This window comes from Salvia splendens, chromosome 6 (genome assembly GCF_004379255.2).
Source record: "Salvia splendens isolate huo1 chromosome 6, SspV2, whole genome shotgun sequence".
Classification (NCBI taxonomy): domain Eukaryota; kingdom Viridiplantae; phylum Streptophyta; class Magnoliopsida; order Lamiales; family Lamiaceae; genus Salvia; species Salvia splendens.
Window position 1 is genome coordinate 12,112,058 of NC_056037.1, and position 15,219 is coordinate 12,127,276.

Here is a 15,219-nt window from a genome sequence, read left to right on the forward strand (position 1 = left end):
ACTTGACTGCCGTTTCTACCCAGAACCAATTCATGAACCATTTCTACCCAGAACCGTTTCTACCCAATCCTGCTCATTAATACTTATTCAAAATATTGCAATCTTTCCTACCAATTATATAGCATATTCAAAAATATAAATAAGAATAGAAAGATGAGTTGTAAAATTATCAAATATAAAGATTACAAGGTTCACAAACAAGAAGATCAACTCAATAACCAAATAAAAATAGTTCTAGTTTAGTTCAATCGTCTCGCCTTCTCCGCATAAATAGGCCCTGGATCCCCTTCCCCATTCCGGAAGTAGGGAGTCTAGAGGGATGAGCATCTTGAACAACAACATTCTCTAAATCCACCCCGAAAATATCATCTCGCATAGAAGACTGAGGTGGAGAATGGTAGACATCACGGGACCAATATCTTCACCTGTACCACCAGTGTGGCTGACAGAATGACGACCTCGAACTTCAGATCTAGGTGGAGGTGGAGGCACAAAATCTTCATCAGAATCATCTACCAAATGAGCATCCATCCTTGAAGATGACGACTCTCCACTAGGGCTGGGGAAAAATATCAAAAAAAATGATATATCGCTCGTATCGTATTGAAAAATATTAAAAAATTATCGAATTTTCGATATATCGTAATTTTCGATACGATACGATACCGTATCGTAAGTTTTCGATACGATAACGATATGAATTTCCTTATATCGCGATATATCGTTTTATATCGAATATACGATATATATCGATATTTTCGATATATCGTTTTATATCGAATATACGATATATATCGAAACATATTGAAATTCAATACATATTAAAATTTAAAATTATAAATATATATAAATCCATTTAATTGTACTTGGTTGTGTTGTATTTTGATTATGGAGATAAGAACACTATTAATTTTATTGTGTTGAAGTTTTATTATTTTTTGTGTGAATTTTAAGTTTTGAAATTATAATTTTCGATATACAGGTATTCGATACGATATCGATATTTCGATATATCGTACCGAAATTCGATATATCGAAATATCGATACGATAACGATATTCATATTATCCATATTGAAAGTTCGATATATCGAAATTTCGATATATCGAAACTTTCGATACGATAACGATATGAAATTCTTTCATATCGATATTTTCGATACGATATACGATACAACGTTTTCGATACGATATCTCGTATCGTCCCAGCCCTACTCTCCACAAGTAGTTTTCTTCTTTCCACGTCGTTTCCCTTTTTGCCTCACGGGCATGACAATGTCCAGCTCAGATCGCTGGGAAGGACGGTAGTCCATCATCTCAGCCCCCCAGATACCTGCAGACCATCTTCAACCATCTTCGAAACTGTTACCAAATCCGGTCGGCCTGTCATATCTCGCCCATCTTGAAAGTGACGTATTTTTTGAAGCGTTTCCACCTACAATTTTCAAAATTAATTACATCTCATTATATGAATTTAAATAATTAATATTTGTTTCAATTTACCGCGAAGCTATGAGAAGATGTCGTTTCATGGAAGCCCTCTTGAGCATGCACGCCAGGTTTAGTTAAGTACACCACAGTTATTCTACGAAACCAATTCATATATTCATCTGATGCAATAGGCTCATTTGAGTACTTCAAATCAGTCCATACCAAGTTGTGCCTATTGTCCCACTCCTGTATATAATTGTGGTGGTACTCAACCCAATTTCAGCCAGATTTACCACTATGATCCTGTTTCACAAACTCTTCCGGGTGGAACCGGTTGGGGATCGGGATATACGGTTGGACGATCCCAAATTGTCGCAACACTCGTTGTGGCATGTGTGGCTCAACCAAATTCCAGCAAATAAGGGATGTTATCGACGTCCATATAGGACGACCGTCTACACAAACATAAGGCCTCCAAATAAACTACATATGAAAAAAATTTAGTCAAAACAAATTCAATCAAAACAACAAATAAAAAAAAATAAGTTACATAAATTACTTGGTTGGCGTGCATTCTGGAGAATTGATCTCTGAAATTTTCAATGCAATGCACGGATGCTTTTACATATGACGCCGGACCACTCCATTTAAAAAAATTAAATTATGAGCGATTAACACGGAAATTAATGAAAATTATTCTTAAAAAATTAATTAGTGATCAACTTACGCGACTGCACATGGTGCGTAGTCTACATGCACGGGATTTATCATCTTTGGTCTAATATTTGGGATTCTCTCCCAAGCCCACAATTGTAACAAGGTACAAGCTCCCCCGACATCGGTCCTCCTATCAAGGGCAACTTCACATAAATTGTGATACAAGCAAGCAAGAGTCGCACCACCACAGCTATAGCTAGAACATCGTTCTACATCCATGAAAAATTGCAAGTAGAAGAATGAAATTTTATTTCCGGAGGCGTTTGGGATCATCAGACCACCAAGTAAAAGCAGACAATAAACACGAGCATGTTGAACATATATATAGTGGTCGTGTTCATCACTTAACTCAATCCTTAGTTGATTTGATAAGCTTGTCTATTTTCAAACCATTTCTTTCAACTCAACTGTATCTGGTGTAAATCCAAGATAATCCAAAGAAAGTTGCATCCAATAGTTGGCATCCTTAGTAGGGATGTAACCCGTCAAAACATCACCGTCAACTTTGTGGCCCCATAAGACCTCCACGTCTTCCAATGTAACTGTCGCTTCACAGACTAGAAAATGAAACGTGTGAGTCTCTGGACTCCATCGTTCAATCAACGCGGTGATAAGATGGTGGTCAATGTCTTTTGGTTGACCACACCTCAATATGCCGCCAAAGCCTATCTCGTCTATTATTGTCAAAACACGGGGATGTATGGGAATATCCCAAATGATTCATTCATATCTTCTACATCATACGTCTTGTGATTCAACTTCTGCCCATATATTTTGAGAGACGTGTTGTCTCTGAAGATACAATATGGAAGGGTCCTCAGGACCACATAAGAGTCTTCGACGAGAAGTTGAAGATGTTGCCATAATTTACCTACATAACATTCACAATTCAAATTAAACAATACACAAACCTAAACAATTTCAATAATTGGATACTATTCAACCCAATATCACAAAATGGAACAGCAATATCAAATAATGCATAATAGCTTGTGTCTGCCACATTAAACAAGTTCACCTACACAACATTACATAAAATTGTAACACGATTCACCTACACAACATTCACAATTCAAACTAAACAATATACATAAACCTAAACAATTTCAATAATTTGTCACTATTGAACCCAATATCAAATAATGTAACACCTAAACCCAAATAATGCAACACCAATTTAAAACCCACATTAACCAAATCAAGTTGCCCAATATTTAAGCTAGAACAACACTACCTAGTTTGTTTTTAATCAAATTTATACCCTAACTAAACACCAATATCTCAACTATTAATCAACAATAATGTCATTCAAACAAGCCAATATGCTAAATAATAATGCAACACAGAATTTCAACTCAATTTACAACTCATTACAAACTCTAAATAACTATCAAACAATTACTCTAATATTGTAAAAAATAAGCATACTAACCGAAAAATATATCAAATATGCGGAAGAATAGCACTGATTCACTCCTTGTTGATGCAATTGATGGAGGGAGGGCGAAATCACCGAGAAGCCGCCGTTGTGTGCGGGTTTCGCGATTTGGGGAGGAGAATATGATATCATTCATTCTGTCTAAAAACGACAATGACGTTGGCTTTTCTAATTTAGTTTTTTTTTTGTAAATTTATTAAACACGCCAACGCGATAGGCATGTATAAATTTTAATTTAGGATTTATTTTATCCGAAATTTGCTTATAAAAACGCTATTACAATAGCCGTTTTTTAAATAAACACGTCAACCAAGTGAGTGTGTTACGATAAATACTGTATTTGCATAAAATCAAAAAGACATTGTAAAATGCCAACGTGGTTAGCGTTTTTACTTACTAAGCCGCCAATACGGGTGGTGTTTTTCCCATAGATGGAAGAAATAACAAAATGGGTACATTTTCGTTATTATAGTAGTAGAGTGCCCCACGCATCCGAAAAACTCATTATATTTAGTGTAAATATTAAAAGAAGTGGTATTTTTTTTGCAAGTTCAAATTTGAAGTTTCTCTGTTAGCTCTAATATTTAATTAAATCTATTTCCAAAAAATATTTTGATGTTAAGATGTTTGGTAAGTATTATAAAATTCTACTAATAATTATGTCGGCTATGTATTTGAGGCACCAAAATAAATAGCAGCCCAGCTGCTTGGCCCTCCAGTTTTAAAACAACTGCCCAACATATACTAAAATGGCCCACCCATTCATTACTTGCGGCCCAACACATTTTATTAATAAAATTTTATCCCTAGATGAGTTATCAACCCTACCAAACATGCACGCTTTTCATCCTCCCATCACTCTCCGAACGCCGAAATGATGTGGGACTGTGGGAGGGATGGGCGACGGCGATGGAATGTTGCTGCGATGCTAATTTTGTAGTATTACTCAAATATACTACATTCTTCGGTTACTATTAAGGTTTTTCACAAATTGGTCTATTTTCACATTAAAACTGTGTCATTCACAATGTGGTCTATTTTTTATGGATGGAAAAAAAATACATAAATTATGATATTTTTAAAATTTTCTCGAATTCAAATTTTGTTGAAATCAAAGACGACTAGACATCAAAATTTTAATACTCCGTTACATATGTTGCTATATAGCTAAGAAGTTTGATTGTGAGGCCCAAAAACCTTCCCAATCACAACTATTAGGTCATCCACATCACTGTCTCAATACCGCCTCATCCATTCACTATTCATGGGCCTCACTGCACTTTTTACCTCATCTCTTAACTAAGAGACAGCACCTGCAACCCTCCATTTCTTAAACATCTCATCCCTTAACAATTCATTCAATTTCATTTTTTTATTTTTATTTCCAACAAATTCAATTAATAAAAACACACTTCATTAAATAAAAGAAAATTATAATTTAAAATCCTAAAAAAAACAAAAAAAAAACACATAATTAAAATCTAAAAAAAAATAAAAAAAGACATAATTTAAAATAGAGGGAACATCATTTTTGGTCCACGAACTTTGCCAAAGTATCATTTTAAATCCGTGAACTTTGAAAATATCATTTTAGGTCAGTGAACTTTGAGTTAGTATCATTTGAGGTACTTTTTACTATTTCCAAGTTTTTTTGGACGAAAATACCCTCAATACCTTAAAGTGTATATATTTTTAATAAATTTATCATATATTCATATTTTTTTATAAATATCTTTACAATATATTTTTGAAAATTTTTCTAAATATAATTTGACCTTAAATATTATCACTTAATTTTGTTATAAGCAAGTAAAATTGCTTCTTCAATTTTTTATATTAATTTTTTAAAAAAATTGAATAAAGAACTTTCTTTAATAATAAAAAATTGAATAAAGATCTTTTTATAAATATCTTTACAATATATTTTTGACAAATTTTCTAAATATAATTTGACCTTCAATATTATCATTTAATTTTGTGACTTGCAAGAAAAGATCTTTATTCTATTTTTCATTATTAAAGAAAGTTCTTTATTCAATTTTTAAAAAAATTAACATAAAAGTTGAAGAAGCAATTTTACTTGCATGTCACAAAATTAAGTGATAATATTTAAGGTCAAATTATATTTAGAAAATTTGTCAAAAAATATATTGTAAAGATATTTATAAAAAATTATGAGTATATGATAAATTTATTAAAAATATATATACTTTAAGGTATTGAGGGTATTTTCGTCCTAAAAAACTTGGAAATAGTAAAAAGTACCTCAAATGATATTAACTCAAAGTTCACGGATTTGAAATGATATTTTCAAAGTTCATGGATCTAAAATGATACTTTGGCAAAGTTCGTGGACCAAAAATGATGTTCCCTCTTTAAAATACTAGAAATTAAAAATTGCACACTTAAATTATAAAAGCTACTCCGCCGGCGAATCATCCCCCGAAGGCGGTGGCGGTGCACCCAAGCTAGATGGAGGCGGAATACCAAGTTGACTTGCCAGATACTCAATGTCGGCATGATGGGCTTCCTATTGGGCAGGCGTCATGCGGGAAGTGTCAGCCATCGTGGCGGTGAAGTACATGGACATTAGGGAGGACGGCGGCCCTTGGGAGCCCGTCTGGCTTGATTCGCCTCGACCCCTCCCCCTCCCTCTAGCCGCCTTCGCCGCCTTGTTCCCTTGCGGCAGACGTCGTGTACCAGAGGAGCCCCCTGCATCGGATGTCGGGAACTCAACCTCTTGTGAGGCGTTGCCTTCCCCGTCATCACTAGACGAGTATTGGCCACCCGCCGTATGCTTCGTGCATTTCGAGCTCGAGCTCGAGCCCGTGCTAGAATCGACACCGCCAACCCACCTATCAAGATGTTTGACCATCTCCCAAACATCGGGAAATTTGAAATCCTTGCCGGTGTCGGATTTAAAAACTTGCAAAGCCGCTATCAGAATGTCGGATCCATTGGCTCCGCTTTGGTATTGCTCCGCTTCCCTCTTGTAGATCCCACAAAATATTTTGACATCTCTGTCGGCTCGCTCAAAATGAGGGTGAAGCATATTCAGGTTGCGGCTGAAGGCCCCCCTCGGCTTTTTTGCGTTGTATACGTCGGTGACCTTATCCCAAAAATACTTGCGGGTTTGTTGATTCCCGAGGATAGGAACGTTCGACGTGCTGATCCAAGCGTCGAACAGAGCCATCGTCTCCGCTTGTGTGTATGGATGACGGCCGTCGTCCTCACGGTCCTCCACCGCCTAATTTGGGATAATCCCTGCGTTTGCGTGCTCCTCGGACGGGAGGGACGATAGTTTGCATCAACTGAAAAAGATGGTGTTTGGTACGCCGTCGTCGACGAGCCTTGGGTGCCCGGCGACGAACCAGAACCGGAAGCACCCAAAACATTGTACATGCCCCCCAGTCGACAAACGCGTTCAAGTCGTAGCCGCCGCCCTCGCCGCCGGAGTTTTCGTCACCGGACATTTTTACAGAAATTGAAGAGGAAAGAGAGATGATATGATAGTGTTTGTGAGAGTGCAGTGTTTGTGTGTGGAAAAAATGGTGGGGAATTGGGTTATTTATAGACGAATGTGGGGAAAAAAAGAAAAAAAAAACTGCAAAAAAAAAACGGTAAAAAAACGGCTGAAAAAAAGGTCAATTTTTTTTCCAGATTTTTTTAAAAAAATAATAATTAAAAATAGCCTAAAATCGACACCCACTCGCAGAGCCAGCGAGTGGGCGTCATGCCCCAACCGCTGCTTGCCACGTGGCAGACGCGCGTGGTGAGACAGCCCGCCACCCACTCCTCCCCCCGGGCTACGAGACGCGACGGAGCACCTGCATCGCTGTCTCGATGCAGTCTCGTCTCGCATCGAGATAGCAATGCGGGTGCTCTTAGTCGTGAGTCATCTGAAGAAGATATAAACTAATGGCTTTGGCTCTTCCCTTCTACAATCAAGTCAAATGTACCACTTGTAAATTCAACTACTAGAGTAGAAGATGGAATGTGTAGGGATTTTTAAGTTAGAAAAAGAATTATTGATATGATCTTAAGATTCGAGTCCGAGAAGCATGTGAGCCCGAGTCCTTTGGAAAGGCTAGGGAGACCCATCAGAAGAGCCATGAAGTGAAAGGCGCAAAAAGATCTATCCGCCCTCATCCGGAAGATGCTAGAGAAAGAAGCTTCGAGGTCCGAAGGAACCCATTATAGGAAGATGATGCTCCAAGTCAAAACAGGTCGGAATGAGAGGCATGAAGAATGCTCGGTCGGGCGTTCCACACCCCTTTCCATCGTACAATTGGTCATAACTAAGAACGGACTCCAAAAAGTTCGTCTGGGTTGAGCAAACTGAACGCTCGACCGGGTGTTATGCTGACATATGACCGAGATTCCAAAGAGTTTTCCCTACCGGGCGAATCCGTCCAACAAAAAGCCCGACTTGGCATTAGCATGTTTTGTACTCCAGAGAGTTTGCTTGGTAGGGCGAATTGTCACCTCAAAAACGCTCGGGCCTAGCCCGTGCAATGTTTAATCCGATTTTTCACTATTTTACTCTCATTTCTTAGGATTCCTATTCTGCATACAAATACTAGTTTGTGAGACATTTAGATTAGACTTTGATTAATTAAAATTGTAAACTTCTTTTTGAGCTTTCTTCCTTGTGAGAATTTATCTAATTCCTACTTGCTAGATTGTTTTTTTAGTTTTTCTAAAACTATCAAGTGGTAGGGAGATTTACTAAATGTGAACAATTGGATATCCTGAAAGGCGTGAAACATTTTTCAGATCAAATCAATTTGGTGGTTCTACCAATATTTGATCGGATGCAATTCAGGTTTGTAGAAGATTCGTCTGTTGATTCTGCGATCACAACTTTGAATCGAAAATGATCAATAAGAAGAGGCCTGAAACGAAACGTCGCGTCTCTTCGGATATTAACTGATTTTAACTATTTTTCAAGGGTTTCGAGAATTGCAAATTAGTCCTTCGACTATCAAAAATTACATTTCCGGATGAATTTTCTGCACAGCTCGACCCCAGCCAGGGGCTGCCGCCTCTTGGACCCCGCTACTCGGGGGCGCTGCCCCCGAACCCTTGTCTAATCATAATAAATTCAAACAAGCATGCACTCCGCACTTCCAAACTTATATGATGTCTCATTATGATAATATTGATCAATCAAGTTAATCCAATTACACTAAAATAACCAACATCAAGCACGTGTGTGCACCTACTGCTTGTATAATCGTAGAAAAGTGAAAGCAATGGAGAGATTTGCCTTGACGAAAGTAGTATAAGGTTGCCCCATCTTCTTGAGCAAGGTCTTAGATACTTAAGAGGGTCCTCCCACCATACACATCCTTCCCCTTTTTTCTTCCCCATCAATTTCATTTTGAATCAATTTTTTGCAGTCTAGCTACACTTACACTTTTTGGTGTCTAATTGAGATCAAGCATATTGACAAATTTTGGGGTAATCAATATGTATTCAATCATGAAGATCCGTATCAATTAAGTTAGAATGACCTAAAGATATGTGAAATTGAAATGATATGATTAAGAAAGTTAATTTGGGATTAAGTACCTTATTTAGACGCTTATATATTATCAGAGTATGTATTAAAAATGTTAACACGATGATAATAAAATGTCAACATAAACTTAAGTTGATATTTAAATAGATTGTGTTGACATTAATATTTAAATGTCAACACAGTTTATTAAAATGTCAACACAAATATGTGTTGACATTTTAATGTGATCGTGTTGACATTTTCAATATACTACGTTGATGAATTAACAAGTTAGCAATTTAAGAAAAGTTAACATTATAACGCACCCCTTAGAGAGTATTTATATAAATTACTATAAGTTATTTAATATTTTAATTTTTTTTTATTTTTGGTTACAAGAGAGGGCATAGCCCTTAAGAAAATATTACAGTGTATCCAGCTCGAACACATGAGATTCCCAAACGATCACTCAATAACAAGTTCCGTACTCCAATTGGTGGCTCATCATGTAGGTACATACCTGTATCCCGACCTGACGACCACCTTGCCAAAAAATCTGCAACTGAATTAGCCTCACGATATACGTGTTTGATTACCACAGACTAGTTTCTATCACACATACTCCAAATATTTCGAACGAGACTGAAACAACTTCCATCCTCTCTATTCGAGTTAATCATAAAGACCACTGATTGGTTGTCACTCTTGACTTTAAGACTTCGTATTCCGTTGTCCCAGACAAGCTGCAAACCATCATATATGACCCATAATTCAGCCACAATTACCGAACCATGTCCTAAGCTCCTGGAGTATCCTTTAAACCAGACCCCGACATCATTCCTAATAACACCACCGCCTGATGCCACTTGAGATACTCCCTTCACTGCCCCGTCCGTATTGAGCTTCCAGCTACCTGACGTTGGAGGGGACCAACTAACTAACTTGCTCAATGGAACTGTAGTCATGACTTTGCGTGTAGCATAGTTTTGCACAGCTCGCGCCCAAGACCTGCTCTGGCTTATCTTGCTATCCATCGACCACGTCTCACCCCCAAACACTTTAGCATTCCTGTTTTTCCATAGTCTCCAACAAATTAAACCAAATATAGTACTCCAAGAGTAACCATCTGCTACTTTGCTTTAGTTCAAATTTTCAATCAACCAAGTCTCAAATGGAATAGAGATAAACCTGAACCAAGTATCTCTTGGGACTATCTTACTCCAAACGGAAGAGGCAGTCGGGCAGCATCTCAAGACGTGATCAATGGATTCTTGTGCTCCCCCACAAACAATACAAGTTGCATCATCAGTAATATGTCTGCGACACCTCTCAACATTGGTAAGTAATCGGTCTTTGAAAGCAAGCCATAAAAATTGCCGAACTCTATGAGGACCTTTATAACTCCAGATCGAGACCCAACAATTATCCTTTGAACCCCATCAATCACGAGAAAAATAGCCATATGCTTCCGCCACCGAGCTCTTCCCATTTGATTTCCACCGCCAAACACAAAGATCATCGTCTGCTTCCTCATTTGGAGGGCATATACTAACAATTTGCATAGCTGCTGGCTGAGTAATAACATTTAAATCAGTCCACTTCCAGTTCCCACGCTCATCCACAAAATCACAAACATAGGCATCAACTTCAACCATCGCATCATTTACCGTATGGTTGATTAATGGCCCTAAACTCGAGATCCACACATCTAGCCAAAATTTTGTGAGCTTCCCATTACCAATAGACCAACAAATACTATCATGGACATCGTTCCAGACTTTCGATAAGAAGCCCCAGAGAAAGGAACAATTGGCTCGTTTTATTGTAGTTGGGCATCCTTTATCGATCTTATACTTCTCCCTTAATATTCGCACCGATAAAGCATCCTTATTCAAAATAATTCTGAACCCAAACTTCACCATAAATGCTTGATTGTGGACTCTGAGGTCGCGAATGCCAAGGCCACCTAACTCACAAGTGGCAGCTTCTTTTTACCATCTGAGGCACCCCATACGAACTGCCTAATAAGCTTTTCAATTTCTGTAATTACTGCAGCGGGAAGGAGGACCACCTGCATGCAATAACTCGGAATTGCAGTTAAGCACTACTTTGGCTAATGTAATTCTCCCAGCTAGAGACAACGAACTTGCACTCCATCCATTCAACCGAGCTCGGACTTTGTCAATTAGGTATTGAAATTTGTTTTTCGTGACCCTTCCATGGAAGATTGGGATCCCCAAGTATTTCCCCAAATTACATACTGACTGAAACTGCAAATGATTCTCTATGGCTTGCGCAAGACTGACATCTATATTCAGAGAAAAAAATAACTGAGTTTTGCTTGCACTCACTTTATGCCTCGAATGGTGATTGAACTTGTCCAGGATTGACTTTAAAGTTCTTGCGTTCTTCATATCAGCTTTGCAAAATAGCACTAAATCATCAACAAAGAACAAATGAGAGACCGGGGAACCATGCCGAGCCAGCCGAATAGGATCCCAATCCCGGTCCTGGACTGATTTATTAATACTATGGCTCAACTTTTCCATGCCCAAAACGAACAGATAAGGCAAGAGGGGATCTCCTTGATGAATATCCCGTTCAGGTTTGAACACGCTCGTAGGAGAACCATTCCATAGCACCTGCATTGTGGCTGTGGACACACATTCCATGATCAAACTAATAAGCTGCTGAGGCAACCCCAGATCCATCATACAATCCTCCAAAAACTCCCACTGAATTCTATCATATGCATTTTCTAGATCCACTTTAATCGACATCCACCCTGTTTGAGTTTTGCATTTATTCATGGAATGGTCGCATTCTTGAGCAATAACCACATTGTCTATTATACTTCGACCAGCAATAAAGCTTAGTTGGTTAGGAGAAACCACATATTTCATGAAATTAGCCATCCTCCTAACAATGATCTTTGTGATGAGCTTGTAAAGAACTGAGCATAGGCTAATAGGCTGAAATTCCGTTAAAAATTCCAATTCTTGGACTTTTGGAATGAGAACCAGAGAGGTTCTATTGAGGGCAGATTCAAGGGGAGCTCCCTGGAATACTCCCATGACCACCCGACATATCGAGTCTCCAACCACTCCCCATTGTGATTGAAAAAATTGTGCATGTAGCCCATCCGACACCGGAGCTTGTAGAGGCTTCATTTCAAAAAGAGCTGACCGTATCTCTTCTTTCGTCATATTTGCATTCAAGATCTCCAAGTCCTTCAGCTTAATGGAAGGAAAGCAGCCCCGCAACGGATAGGGCTGGCCATAAATCTGAAACTGTGTATAGCTGTCTATAGAAAGAAAGAGCCGAGCTTTGGAGTTCACTAGGATCAAAGCACCACTCGTCCCCTGATAACTGAAGGGCCTCAATTTTATTTTGACGTCTGCGAGCAAGTGTCCGATTGTGGAAGTATTTCGTATTCCTGTCCCCAAATTCTAACCAGTCATCCCTTGGTTTTTGGCGCCATAATATTTCTTCTAGGTCGAGCACCTCCTCAAGCTCATCCTTAAGCTTTTGCTCGAGATCCACCAAATTGTGAGAATGATGGACCTCAAGTGCGGCTTGGGCCCCTTTTGTTCGAGCTATTAATTTTCTTTTTCGATTGCCAATATTGCCAAAAGTCTCTCTATTCCATAGTTTTGCTGACTCGGTAAACTGTTTCAAAACTGAGGTAATAGAAGGTTGTTCAATCCAGGACTCCCTGACCATTCTAGCAAAGTCCTGGTGCTGCAACCATCCTGTAAAAAACCAAAATGGTTGTTCCTCGTGCCATCTCAACTCACCTCATATATTAATCAACATAGGCCTATGATCAGATTTAATCCGTGGGAGGTGGAAAATTGACGTTTCGGGCATGGTTTCGTCAAACAGATTGTTACACAAGGCTCGGTCAAGTCTCTCATAAACTGATCCCCGGTTCCAAGTAAACATCGGACCACAAAACCCCATATCACGCAACATGTAATCAATAACAAATCGCTGAAAACTTGGACTAACCCTTGAGGAAGCAACAATACTACTTTTCTTCTCATAGTGATTCAAAATAGCATTAAAATCCCCTGAGATAATCAATGGACCAGATACCTCGGCTGCTAGCAGTTGAAGGAACTCCCACAGAACTCTCCGCTTAGCCGGTTGCGGGCTGCCGTACACAAAAGTGGTAAAAAGTACTTCTTGCGGAGTACCTTTTTGTATCCGACAATGAACAAACTGTCTATGGTTATATATAATGTCTAGCTTTAATATTATCATTCCACAACACCTATATACCACCCACAAAGCCAGTTGCCCCCACTCTATGTGAGAATTGATATCCCAATTTACCAACAACTGCATCTGCTCTATCTCCACGTATTCTAGTTTCCATTAAAACAAAAATATCTGGCGCAAACTCCCAACTAAAATTGCGAAAGACCCTATCAAAATTGGCTTTCCCAACACCTTGACAGTTCCATGTAACAATCTTCAGCTTCATTATAATTAAGAATGGCAGAAATGGGCAACTCGAAGATGAGTTAAACTAACCGAGACGGACAGCTTCTCCAAGCACATCATCTTCACCATCTTCCATTGAAGAGTCGAGGTCCAAAATTCCAGAGTTTGCTCACAGCTTCAGCAACTGGAACGAGAGCCTCAGGATTTTTATCTTTTGCAATATCAGGGGGTTCGGTCTGGAGGAGTCGACGGTCAGTAGAATCAGGTAATCCAGCCAACCCCGGACCTTTAGCTGCTGGTAGATTCCCTGAATTTTCCATGTTCTTGTTCACCATTAATTCACCTAAGATTATGCTTTTGTTGTCATTTATCTTAACCGATGTATGCTAATGGGTGTTCAATTTTGTTTGCCCTTTTCTAACCCCCAAAACCAGATCTTTTAATGTCTGCTTCGGGTCGGGCCCATCTTTTGTTTTTCCTCCTATGCCAGCCTTCTTATGCCCAATATTTAAGTTACAAGTGATTTTGCTGCCCTTTCCTTTTTGGGCTTTCACGTTGCTTTTCTCCCAGCCCTTAGCCTTTTTTTGTTTGTGGGCCTGCTTCAACAATGTTAACCCCACAAGTCTCTCCCACATGCGTATTTTTTAGCATAACAAATTCCTCTAAAGTTAGTGCCACAATTTGCTGGGGAGAATCTCACCAAATCTTCCTCAATATCACTACCAGCTACCTCAGAATCTTCATTTGTTTCAACCATTTTTCCTTTCCTACTATCACGCTGGGTCCCATTCATATCTGACAATGCCGCAAAAGGATTTTTATCCAATTTACCATAATCTTTTCCCAACCCAGATCCACCAGAATCTTTTCCCAAACATGGCCCATCCCGCATCATCCTCTCGACTTTCGTTCAACCACCATCCACTGCCCAAACTTCTCTTGAGGCTTGGGGAATCCGTTACAGCCGAAGCCGTAACAACACCCTCGTCGTCTGCTTGTATTTCCTCCCTAACTTCTCCCTGGCATGCCACCTTTAGGTGGCCATACTTCCCACAGCCAAAGCAAATCAACGGAAGTGCCTCGTACTCACATTATAAGGAATCCCATTGACCCAAACCGAGACTTTAGAACTTTCGAAAGGTCAACCGACACTGCTATCCGAGCAAACCTCCCCCTAGAACTTTAGAACTTTGTTGGTGATCAATTGTTTGATCACCAGATCTTTTAATATCCTGCACAAGCTTCTGAAATCTATCCACATTATCATCAATATCCTTGGACAAGTCAAGCTTAAATTTAAACAATTTTTCAAGCAAATACATCCTTTAAGACATAGAAGTTTCAGTAAACAAAGTATCAAGGTGTTTCCACATTTCAGAATCAGATTCAATATGATCAATTTTCCTAATCACAGAATCAGACAAATTGAGAACAATAGTAGTTCTAGCCAACTCATTCATTTCATCCAGTTTTTCTTGAGAAGTGTCATCAGGTAAAGAACCATCAACAGCTTTAAACACTTTCTGTTGAATAAGAATGCATTTCAACTTCTGTTTCCAAATCACAAAATCATTTTTGCCATTAAAATGAATTAAACCAACAGGTTTAGACATCTTTGAAATCACTTTTGCAAGAACACAAGAAGCAAGACAGAAACACACAACCTTACAAACTTTCAGGCA

At 38.8% G+C, this 15,219-nt stretch overlaps 1 protein-coding gene across 1 annotated transcript; it reads right to left on the bottom strand.

The window, feature by feature from the left end:
• Nucleotides 1–345: 345 nt before the first annotated feature.
• Nucleotides 346–6,778, bottom strand: LOC121808801 (glutathione S-transferase T3-like). The gene is made up of 2 exons (XM_042209377.1): nt 6,441–6,778; nt 346–559 (listed from the first exon to the last, which is right to left on the bottom strand). Exons 1-2 carry the CDS (start codon nt 6,776–6,778, stop codon nt 346–348), a joined length of 552 nt encoding a protein of 183 aa, XP_042065311.1.
• Between the last annotated feature and the right edge of the window lie 8,441 nt (nt 6,779–15,219).

Bases quoted from the DNA above. Each gene is read 5' to 3' on its own strand.
- LOC121808801 (XM_042209377.1), bottom strand. From the start codon at position 6,778: ATGGCTCTGTTCGACGCTTGGATCAGCACGTCGAACGTTCCTATCCTC. The intron at 560-6,440 runs GTGGGTTGGCGG...ATTTTTCCCCAG, and splicing joins ATGGTCAAACATCTTGATAG to CCCTAGTGGAGAGTCGTCAT.